The 12,854-nt window shown below is 34.7% G+C and overlaps 1 protein-coding gene across 1 annotated transcript; it reads left to right on the forward strand.

Moving 5' to 3' along the window:
• The first annotated feature begins 9,787 nt into the window (after positions 1-9,787).
• On the forward strand, positions 9,788-11,490 carry LOC121726346. The gene has a single exon (XM_042113665.1). The coding sequence runs from the start codon at positions 9,847-9,849 to the stop codon at positions 11,392-11,394; it is 1,548 nt and encodes a 515-aa protein (XP_041969599.1). The 5' UTR covers positions 9,788-9,846; the 3' UTR covers positions 11,395-11,490.
• The last annotated feature ends 1,364 nt before the right edge of the window (positions 11,491-12,854 follow it).

Here is a 12,854-nt window from a genome sequence, read left to right on the forward strand (position 1 = left end):
GCCTAAATTATTTAATAAAATTTTTCAACCGTTACATTTTATAAGCAGTTACAAACTATTTACAATCTTAGAGCAAAACTAAATAAACATCAGATACTGTTAAAATTTTCGCCCTATAGTTTAAATATGACGTTATTATCATTGAAACAGTTACATAATATCGAGTTTCTGGTATTCAACAAACAAATTTTTAAAAAAAAATGAGTTTTGGAAAATTTATTGGGAAAATGTTGAAGGTGGCATCACCGGTGCGATGCATTCGCCTCCACTCCACGTATCTGAGTGTTAGCCCAATATTCCGCTAAAATATATGGCACCTCTTCTCTTTTGTTTTTGAATTTATTCATCCAGGGATATGACATACGTGTAAAGTTTAAAATAATAATTATTATAGCGTTCTGACATGAAATATACGATGTCATACATTTCGTATACTTTGACTCTACATATTCATCTGTTGATGGCTTTTTGTTTGAGCAAAACATACGTGAAGACATGCTTTACTTTTTTAAAATATTTATTATATAATAATATAGCCGTTTATTTTCCTGCTCCTACAAAACATGATGCTAACAACATATTAATTACGTAAAGAAAAAAATATTTAAAAATAAGAACAAACACCTAAACATACTTAATGTAAAACAGAAACTATATTTGAACCTATGTAGGTAGTTAAGAGCGATCCACACCGCCGTTTTTCCATACAAACGTTGTCCGCTGTTTCCTCCCTGGATAATACCGATAGAGTTATAATTTTTTTCCTGAATATCTACGGCCACTAATACAATGTCCCTATGTTTTCTTTCTTTCGTTCAAAAACCCAAAAAAATGGCCACATTTTTCTCTGTGTTCAAACACCCATAAAACAAAACTGGCTGGAATATACCAAAAAAGTAAAACATAGGAACACAGCTCAAGCCTTGCTTTAATTGTTAATGAAAAAAGTACTTAAATCGGTTAAGTTTTGGAGAAGGAATCAGAGGACAACGAATCGATGATTTTCTTTTATTTTATTAGAACTTTTGTCGTGTTGTCTCTATCGCGCTCTGCGGTGGAAGACTTGAGATTGGTGAGACAGCAATACATTTTCAAAATACCTATTTTGAATTTCTCTCGCCCCTAGTGTATCCTCTTAATATAATATGTAAATGGATCGTGAAATACTTATCACGTAATGAAATCGTCGGCAATCTCGTACATTGTTAACTGTTATAGAGTGCATCGGAACATAAACACAAGTCGTTGGGCCCTGAACTCCCGGGATAAGTTATGACAAACACGCAGCACTAAAGTTTTATAAGTTCTACTCTATGGTACGTTACATAGACATACGAAAGATATGTTTAGTATCCGATTAATGTCTTATTTATTGGAATTTTTGACGCTAGTTTATCTGTTTACTAAAAAAAAATATTCGTAAATTCACTCGAATAATTATTATTCTTCTTCTAATGCAGTCTGGTAAATCTTCTTTCCTTCCTCAAAAAAAACCTTCTAAGTAAGCTATTGTGTCCAGTTGTTGCATATTTGCGCCATGATTTTTTTTTGCCTGAAAATAAAAACTGTAGAGTGTAGATACATTTTTAAAGTGTTTCGGAAAGATACCACCACAACTTTTTCGTGGTATCATTATTTTGTTTATTTGTATATAGAATAGGCTGATAGTTGGGTAGGCCTCAATTACCAGACCATTATGTTGAATGACATACATTTAAAGTAGATAATAAGGAAGGATGTGAGGCTGTGAGCTACATTCATCGTGGCAAATTTACCGCTTTCGTTATTCTTTAGGAAATATACAAAACTAGATGTTGCCGGATTTTTTCCGCAATAAAAACTACAAGCACATTGAAACTGAAAACATTTGATACTGAATTTTATTTTATTCGGCTTACCGGCTAAAATTTATGTGTCTTAATATCAAACAGAAAAACATTTTACAACTTAATATACTTTATGATTGTTAATTTAAATTAACATCATTCCAATTAGAATCTGGGAAATCTAACTAGAACCAAATTCTAAAAAAAAATACCCCCGTCTGCGGGTGAGACCAATATTGGTTTCGACAGATAGCAATCTATACTAATATTATAAATGCGAAAGTATATCTGTCTGTCTGTCTGTCTGTCTCGCTTTCACGCCAAAACTACTGAACCGATTGCAATGAAATTTTGTACACAGTTATTCTAGAGTCTGAGAAAGGACATAGGCTACATTTTGATGTGGGAAAATATCTTATTTCCATGAAAATATCGATGAAAATTAATTCGCATTGCGCGTGGCCAGCGCTCATCCCGGGGGTCCTGGGTTCGAGTCCCGCAGGCGGAACAAAAAGTTTTCAATGTTCCTGGGTCTTGGATGTGTATTAAAATAATATTTCAAAAATCTTAAATATATTTTATGTATAATATTATAAAAAATCCAGAAATATATCGATGCAATGAACATTTTAGTTCTAATACGATTCAACAGATGGCGTTTTATTTTTTACTTCATTGTAACATAGAACTAATCATACTTATTAGTTATTATGTTTTTGTTTATAGTTTTTAATACGTTAGAATATTATGTTTAATAATATTATCACTTAGTATAATAATAATCAATCTATCTTATCTTATAGAACTCCTACTGCATTTCTAAGGAGTTCGAGTGTACCGTGTTGGCCTATATTCCATCCAGAAAATATATCAATGCAATCAACATTTTAATTCTAATATATAAAAACAGATGGCGTTTTATTTTTTACTTCATTATTGTAACAGAACTAATCATACTTACTTTATTATATATTATTGTTTTTATTCATAACTAGCTGTTGCCCGCGACTTCGTCCGCGTGGACTTTAGTTTATAGCGCGCGGTGTCAACAAAATTTGTGTCAAATGCTTTTATAAAAAAACCCTGGTACCCCTTAAATCAATACAGCTGTCCAGTGTGCACACAATAAGTATTTAATTTTTTTTATATTAAACTTTATATTTTATGCCAAATTTTAAAGCTTATTTAGGCCCCAATTACACAACTTTACCCATAAACTATTTATCATTGATAGGTACGTTACGTCACTGCACAGATAAAGTATTAAGTAAGTATTTTCACCCCCTTACAACCCTTTTTTTCAGTAAAAAAGTGGCCTATGTCCTTTCTCAGGCTTTAGACTATCTGTATACAAAATTTCATTACAATCGGTTCGGTAGTTTTGGCGTTTGGCGTGAAAGCGAGACTGACAGACAGAGATACTTTCGCATTTATAATATTAGTATAGATTATGTGCACACTGCACAGCTGTTTTTGGGTATTTTGATAAATTAAGGGCCGCGCTACACCGGAATGGCAGCGGCGCACACAGGGCCTTTTGAGGTATCTAGCTGGACAAAAAGAATTTTAGGTATATGTAAATTAAGCTATTTTTTCTTTGCCAAACACTTCATTTACCTTTTGACTACACAATAGACAAAAAAAACGGTCACCACACGCCGGGTAAATAATACAATAGGAGGTAGAAACTTGTTGAGTTAGTTGTTTCTTACGACTATTCTGAGCGGTTGTGTTTTCTGTGCTTTTAGAAGTGAAATATTTTGTGGTTGGAACCGAATTATTTAATAATTTCAATGTGGATAATCAAGCTTGTGGTAAGTACTTTTGATTATAGTTGTAAGTAACAAAAAAATAATAATTTAATAAATCATAATCCTTAGTTACAATTGAATCGCTAAAAAATGGATACTTTTTGCCATACAGTCCCACATAGTCTTTGGTAAAGAACGCTAAAGAATAATTTTACTTTCCATATTTGGAGAAACATGTGGGCTATCGAATATAAGATAAATTAGCTGCAAATACTTGCAAGTTTTTTTTATATAACTTTTTTTAACAGGAATTTCGGGGGAAGGGCAACGAAATTAAACATTAATCACCCGAAGAGAGTTATTTTTGCACCTTCAAACCAAAGGATATCTAGCATTAGCACAATCATCATCGATTGACTATGTCATTAACAAGATTTACCTGAAACCGAATCTCTGTATTTTGTGAGTTATTTAGTTAATAAAATTGACATTTTAATGGTTGTTTCTTTTATTCTCACATTGCTTATTTTATTAATTTTAAAAATCAGCCAAGTGCGTGTCGGACTCGCGCACTGAGAGTTTCGTACCGTTATAGAGGAAAAATAGGCCAAAAATTGTGTTTTTGTATGGCAGCCCCCCTCAATTTTTTATTTTATTTAAATATTATTATTAATTATTAAAGTACACATATAACTAAGGCCTTTATGAACATTTCAAGTGCCTGGCTGTTGGCATTATTGATTACGAGCAAAAAAGGTTAAAATAATATCGTTTGTTGTATGGGAGCCCCCGTTAAATATTAATTTTATTTTGTTTTTGGTATTTATTTTTTGTTATTATGTATAAATAAACATAAATACGTATGTTACTGCGTATTTAAATGAATAAAATATTTTTGTCCACCTAAATCTTACAAAAGGCCTTGTGTGCGGCGAGACGAGCACTTTCAGCGCTGCCATTCCGGTGTAGCGCGGCCCTAAGAGGGGTACCAGTTACCAGGGTTTTAAAAAGTTTTTAAATTTGACACAAATTTTGTTGACACCGCGCGCTATAAACTAAAGTCCACGCGGACGAAGTCGCGGGCAACAGCTAGTAAAATATATATTGACAGCCGCTGTCAAGGGGATAAGTAAAAAATATATTATTTAATATCTATGCCGCATCCACACTTCCATATTCGGCGCTCGGCTGCACGCCTAGCGCCTGTTCTGTGCTGTCGACGTCGTCAATATTGGTTAATTCGGTTTGTGCACTATGTACGATCGTACAAGTAAGCTATAAAGTTAACCATGTGAACTACTATCTGCATAGGAGTCTTCGAACATCCAATACAAGCGAGCGATATACACGAATTAACTAGCTACTATCAATTAGAATAAGTTTTATACGACAATACGTAGGCAACATTATTTTTACATAGGAAAGTAATTTTTGGTACTTTTTTTTAAATGAAATAAGGGAGTGTTGCAGCGCCTAAATCTTTTAATGTTAATTTAGGTTTTTTTGTTTCATCAAATCATGTTGTTGCTATGTAATTTCTATAGGCGTTTTATTATTTTTGTTTTTGTTAATTGGTAGGCGGTAGTCGATATATTCTAGTATCGTCCATTCTTTTTTGCACTGTAATGCTGTTCCTTTGTTACAAAACGAATATACAAAGTTTATCTAAATTGCATTTTATTCAGTATCCTCAAAATAGGATCAAATTAACTAAATCCAGTTTCAATACGAAACAAATTGGCGACCGTGTTATAAATAAGAAGAACCTGCAATATCGAAAATTCAAAAGAGGCGTGGGTTGGAATTTGGAAGTACAAAACGAAGAAATTCAGGCTTACTCAGGATTATAACGAGACTTCTTTCAAGAAAGACAACCAAGCCACGGCGACTGAGTTGTGAGCAGCATTTTTGAGAAGATTCTACGCAAGTTAAGTGCCCTTCCTATTTCCCTAATCATAACCTTATAAAACTAAGAAAGACAAAAATCCTTAATTTATACATTTATCCAACTAAATATCCACTTTCACACTCATCGTTTATTGAAATAAATAGCCTTAATAGTTTAAAAACGTAGTAAATAACCAAGAATATTATAATATTGTCACAAAAGTGCACAAGTTTAGATTAAGTAATTCTTGTGTAAAGTTTAGATGAATTCTTGTTTTTTGTTGTTATTTGATGTTATTAATTAGTATCTAATCATTTATAATAAAGGCTAACATATTGTGTATAAAATAGCTTAACTAAAATTATCGAGTTAGGTATCTACTATTATTGGTTTAGCTTATAAAACAAACTCCTTTATATGTATAATAGCATATATTAACAGTTGTTGGCCGAACTGTTTCAGGTGTGCTGGCAGTGCATCTATTCAGTGCATTCAGCGTGTGTACGGCTTATCGCCGGTCGACCTTGACACCGTGATCAGCTGTGCATGCGCCTGCAAGTCGTCGGCTTCCGGAAGTACTGTAAATTCCGTCAAAATGAGGAGCGTGAGCATAAACATTTTTTTCATATTTAACTAATTAACTTATAACTTCTTGTTCGTGTGATACAGAATCATTAATTAAGGAATATTGTTTTGCATTAAAGGTTTTTGTTGTGATAAGTAAATATTTATCACAATGTCTGTAGATTTAAAGTCGCTTATAGCAAGGCGAGCGTCCATAAAAGGGCAAATTACTAAATTCAAAGGATACTTAGAATCTTTTGTTGATAAAGATGATGAAACTTTTTCACCGCTGGAGATTGTAAAATTAACACTTAAATTGAGTAAATTTGAGATACTGTCTTCTAGGTTTGAGGAGGTACAGACTGAGATAGAAATCTTAAATTCTCAAAATTTAGATGCCGAAATCGATGAAAGAGATAGTATTGAGTCCGATATGATTAGTCTGGTTGCACTTTCTCGAGATTTATTGGATAAGCACAATCAAAAACTGGAAATTAGTAGGAGAGAATCTGTAGCACAAAATATCGTTCATGAACAACAGGAGCTCGGAGTGAAATTGCCACAAATACAAATTGCTAGGTTTGATGGAGCCTACTTTCGGTGGTTGGATTTTCGTGATTCTTTTGTTTCATTAGTGCATAATAATGAGCGTATCTCTGCAATTCAAAAATATCATTATTTAATATCTTACCTGGAGGGCGAGGCAGCCAGGATAATTTCTAATTTGGAGGTATCATCTGATAATTATGTTACTGCGTGGGGCTTATTATGTGAGCGTTACGATAACAAAAGATTACTAATAAATCACCACTTAAACTCGTTATTTAATATTCAGCCTATTGCTCGCGAGACAGAGAAATCTTTACGTTTTTTAGTCGATCACGTGACAAAAAATTTACGGGCATTATCGAATTTAGGACAACCTACCGGTCAATGGGATGTTATTATTATTTTTATGTTATCTTCGAAATTGGATGCTCAAACTCTTATGAAGTGGGAAGAACTAAGAAATGGTCTAGATGACGTACCTACATTAAAAATTTTTAATAAATTCTTAACTGCACGGGCAGATGTCCTCGAGTCATTGAACCGAAATAGTAAACAGCATGATAATGCACTTCAAAATAAATCAAACAAAAATAACTCGACGACACCTTCGCTCAGCAACTTACAACATCGTGGTAACTACCATACAAAATCTTTTGCGGTTTCTACTCCAAAGGCGAAATTATCACAAACATGTACTACTAATCATAGTTCAAATACGTATCTGTGTATAATTTGTGACTCCGATCATAAAATATATGATTGCCCAATATTCAAATCAAAAAATGTAAAAGAGCGAATGGCTTATGTAACTAAATACAAATTATGTTTGAATTGCCTCAGACAGGGGCACCCTTCAAGTGAATGCCGAATGGGCCCTTGCAAGGAATGTAAACAGAGGCATAACTCACTGTTGCATAAAACGGAGGAACCACAAACCGTCACAAATTTTTCTAAACAAGGCATAAGTCAAGTTGTTTTATCAACTGCGCTAATTGAGGTCAAAAATCCGTATACAAATAAATCTGAGACGGTTCGTGCTCTTCTAGACTGTGGTAGCCAGTCTTCGTTCATCACTAAATCATTGCAGACGAGGCTGGGTCTAAATTCTAATCCTATTGAATCTATTAATGTTATAGGCATAGGTAATAATTTAATAAATAAAGTAATGGAAAACTGTGTCGCTCAATTAAGGTCTATTCACACTTCGTATAGTGTTACTTTGTCGTGTTTCGTTCTTGACGAGTTAACTGGAGAATTGCCAAAATCTCCTATAGACATACGCGAATTACAGATACCGGAGACGGTACGACTTGCTGATCCAAAATTTGGTCAACCTGGGCCAATTGATATTTTGTTAGGCGCCGATATTTTCTGGGATGTTTTGGAGTGTGATCAACGCTCTTTGGGCCCCAACAAGCCAAAGCTCAGACTATCAAAATTTGGCTGGCTAATTGCTGGTCCTATATTAAATATAAAAGACAAAACTAAACAATATAATCGTGTTCACTGTAATCACGCTACTATATTTAAAGATTCTTTCAATAGTATTGAAGAAATGCTAACTAAATTTTGGTCTCCTGAAGATGTACCACAAAAAAGATTTCTAAATCAAAATGATCAAGTCTGTGAACAGCACTTTGCCTCTCACACGTCTCGGCTAGAATCAGGTAGATTTTGTGTTGAATTGCCTCTAAAAGATTCCCCTGACTGTTTGGGAGATTCGTACAACTTAGCTCGAAATAGATTTTTTAATCTCGAAAAGCGGTTTAGAAAAAATCCGACACTAAAAACAAAATATGTAGAATTCATTCGTGAATATGCAGACTTAGGACACTTAACTGAAATAAAAATCGATAAGCCTAATCCTTCTTATTTTCTTTGTCATCACGCTGTTTTTAAAGAATGTAGTGAGTCCACGAAGCTACGTGTCGTTTTTAATGGCTCAGAACCCACCTCCTCAGGCTATTCTTTAAATGATTTATTACATAAGGGACCACATGTGCAGGATTCACTTTTCTCCATTCTAATAAGGGCTCGCCAATATCGGTATTTACTAACAGGAGATATTGATAAATTTTATCGACAGGTAAATATTTCTAATAATATGCATAAAAATTTGCAGCTCATATTGTGGAGAGAGGAAGAGTCAATGCCTTTGAGAACCTTGCAGCTTTGTACTCTTACTTACGGCACTGCAAGTGCGAGTTACTTAAGCACAAGGTGCTTGTGGCAGGTGGGGGAGGAATGTGATGATCAATTAATTAAAACAATAATACAGCATGATTTTTACGTGGATGACCTAATTACTGGAAGTGATAACGAACAACAATTAGAGCTTATTTTAAATCGCGTTAAAGATACTCTAAAATCTGGCTGTTTTAATTTAAGAAAATTTAAAACAAATGCACCGAAATTATTAAATAAAATTTCAGGTTGCTCTGAGTCATTGTATTTAAGTGAATCTACGAGTACATTAGGATTAGGATGGAATCCTTTAAATGATTATCTCCATTTTCCTTTTAAATTACCATCTCAAAATGCATGTATTACTAAAAGACTTATTATGTCCAATTCATTTACTATTTTTGATCCGCTGGGCTTACTGAGTCCATGCACTATTCAACCTAAATTAATTTTGCAAAAGTTGTGGCAATTGAAACTTGATTGGGACGAACCTGTACCCAAAGAGATAAAGGAGTCTTGGTTAGAGTTTTCTAATAATTTAACTGCCCTTTCAGCCCTTCAAGTGCCTAGAAAAGTTCTTACTTCTGATGATGTGAAATCCATCGAAATGCACGTCTTTAGTGACGCCTCTCAACGTGCATATGGAGCCTGTATATTTATGCGTAGTATTAATACTAACGGGGATGTAACAGTAAAACTCTTGTGCGCTAAATCGAAGGTATGCCCTTTAAAACCCGTTACTATTCCTCGTTTGGAGCTTTGCGCGGCTCTCCTTGGTGCTAGGCTTGCTAAAAGTGTGACTGATTCTATTAGATACAAACCCTCTCGAACTGTATTTTGGTGTGACTCCACCGTTGTGCTTAGTTGGCTTCGTGGAGACATAATGAAACTCAAAACGTTTGTTGCAAATCGTGTAGGAGAATTATTAGAGTTGACGGATCCTGCTTCATGGCGATATGTGCCTACAGATATGAATCCAGCTGATAAAATCTCTAGATCTGTCAATTCAGCCCAAATTTGCGATCTTGAAATATGGTGGTCTGGCCCAAACTTTCTAAAATGTGAAGAGTTTGGATGGCCCACTATGCCTCAAGTACCATACGAAAATATAATCGAAATTAAATCTGTTCCATTAGCTGTATCCGAGCCAATAATTAATTTTGATCGGTATTCTAAATTAACTAAAATACAACGAACATTCGCTTATGTAAAGCGCTTTATTTACAATTTAAAAAATCCTTCTCAAAGGAGAATAGGCAGTTTATCTGTAGATGAATTAAATGATTCGTTTAATGGCTTATGCTGTATTGCTCAAAAGGAATTATTTTTTACTGAATTTAAATTATTAAAAATGAATAGTCCATTGAAACATAATTCTAAGTTGCTGTGTTTATCTCCATTTATTGATCAAAATAACTTAATTAGAGTGGGAGGCAGAATAGAGTCCTCGCAATATACTTTCGAAAACAAGCACCCTATAGTGCTTGACGCGTCTCATTACTTGACCAAATTAATATTTGAATATCAGCATTTGCAGAATTTTCATGCTGGGCCACAGTTGCTTTTAGCGTCAGTACGGCAGTCGGTGTGGCCAATCAATGGCCGTCGATTGGCTCGTCAGGTAGTGCGTCGATGTGTTCGGTGTCGACGTGCGCAAGGTAAAACGCTGCAACCAAAAATGGGGAATCTGCCCCCAGAGCGACTCAATCCTGACTATCCTTTCATTTCCGTAGGACTGGATTTTGCTGGACCTTTTTATATTCTTAATCGCAAAGGACGTGGCGCAAAATTGATTAAATGTTATATGTGTATTTTTGTGTGCATGAGATTTAAATGTATTCATTTAGAAATCGTTAGTGATTTGTCCAAAAATGCCTTTATGATGACGTTACGAAGATTCGTAGCGCGACGCGGAAGGCCAGCAGAGATATTTTGTGATAATGGCCGCAATTTCGTTGCTGCTGCTAAAGAGTTAAGTATATTTCTAAAACAAAATTCCGATTCTATTTCTGATTCTGCATCTCAGGACGGTATTAAATTCATTTTCTCACCGTGCTATGCTCCTCACTTTGGTGGAATATGGGAAGCTGGCGTTAAATCTGCCAAGCATCACATAGTTAGAATACTAGGAAATAGTCATTTAACTTTTGAAGAATTGTATACTTTGTTTGTGCAAGTGGAGGCGATTCTAAACAGTCGACCGCTATGTCCCTTGTCCTCCTCACCCAATGACCTTCTTTTCCTTTCCCCAGGGCACTTCTTAATTGGAAGACAGTTGACATCCATGCCGACCCCAAATCTGACTGACTGCAATGAAAGTCATCTTCAGCGATATGCCAGAGTAGAAAAACTTCGTCAACATTTTTGGACAAGATGGCAAAAGGAGTATATATCCGAAATGCAGCAGCGCCGAAAATGGAAGGAAAATCATGTCAGCTTGAAAGTTGGTGATCTTGTATTGATACATGAAGATTTCGTACCTCCCTTAGTTTGGAGGCTTGGCAGAGTCACACGCTTATTCCCGGGTGTCGACGGAATATCGCGAGTTGCAGATATCGCCACTACACGGGGTATTGTAAGAAGGCCTCTAGTTCGCCTTTGTCCATTGCAAGATGAAGACACCAACGGTTGAAGGAAAGAGCAAGATGAAGACACCAACGGTTGAAAGAAGGAGCTTTCAACGGGGGCCAGGATGTTGCAGCGCCTAAATCTTTTAATGTTAATTTAGGTTTTTTGTTTCATCAAATCATGTTGTTGCTATGTAATTTCTATAGGCGTTTTATTATTTTTGTTTTTGTTAATTGGTAGGCGGTAGTCGATATATTCTAGTATCGTCCATTCTTTTTTGCACTGTAATGCTGTTCCTTTGTTACAAAACGAATATACAAAGTTTATCTAAATTGCATTTTATTCAGTATCCTCAAAATAGGATCAAATTAACTAAATCCAGTTTCAATACGAAACAGGGAGCAAACGAGCAAACGGGTCACCTGATGGAAAGCAACTTCTGTCGTCCATGGACACTTGCAGCATTAGAAGAGCTGCAGGTGCGTTGCCTTATATTATATTATATATGATAATATTACAAGTAACTGGACAAAGCGCTTTAAGCATAGACTAATAAAAATCTAGTACTACTTAATATCCGGCATATTCATAGCCCTTATAATAGCAATAAGGTAAAGTTTATACTAATCAGTAATCACAAATTCGAAATCAATTCACGTCGCGGTATGTTATTATTACCAAATCTACGACAATGCAGAATCCAATTATGTTGGAATTTAATTAAAGATTTAATACTATGTGCCTTACATTACCTCTCCGTGTTCGATATAGGTACGCACTACGCATATTACGCGCATAAACATGTCTTCTACCGACCCGTTAGTAGCTGATTAATTCTATCGTAATGTATGCTACTGTTTAGCGAGCATGTATTTCACAGGAGCTGATAAAAGAGTTTGTGCGCGTATTTACCGTATGGTAATCGCTAGTTAGCTACTTCAAATCCAGCTTACAATCTCAAGCTGCACAGGCAAAACAGTAGAAATTCGTGATTTTTTTTTTTTACTTATAAATCGTTAATTTTGAAGAATTTTATTTTTAAACCCTAAAAAATTTTGGTTTCGGCCCGCGGCATATAATAATAGTAAAGACCAAAACATGTTTGTGGCCCGTATATAAAAAAGTTGAATACCACTGATCTATAAACTATAATTGGTAAGACACACGTTATTATAATATTTTAAGCAAATAAGTAGTAACTAAGATTTATTAAAGAATACTTAGGTTTTATATGAGTAAAAAAAAAAAATATTTAAAGTAATTTTATTTTGCCTCATGCAGCAAACTTATTAATCTCCTCTCAGGATGATTTATACATTTTATAATGGACGTGTAATGTCGATCTTTATTTTTAGCACTTGGGCTATTTCAAAGCCATTATTATGTTTGGCACAATTGAGGCAATCAAATTCATGAGTGCTGATTGTTCATTTGGTGTTTAATTCAACGGTTAACTATAGGCCTTTCAGCGGCACATTGGATTCCTGTATAATATCATTATATAATAACACTAGCTGTTGCCCG

This window comes from Aricia agestis, chromosome 4 (genome assembly GCF_905147365.1).
Source record: "Aricia agestis chromosome 4, ilAriAges1.1, whole genome shotgun sequence".
NCBI lineage: Eukaryota > Metazoa > Arthropoda > Insecta > Lepidoptera > Lycaenidae > Aricia > Aricia agestis.

What these genes read in the sequence shown, in the direction of transcription:
- LOC121726346 (XM_042113665.1), top strand. Translation starts at nt 9,847, where the DNA reads ATGCCTCAAGTACCATACGAAAATATAATCGAAATTAAATCTGTTCCA.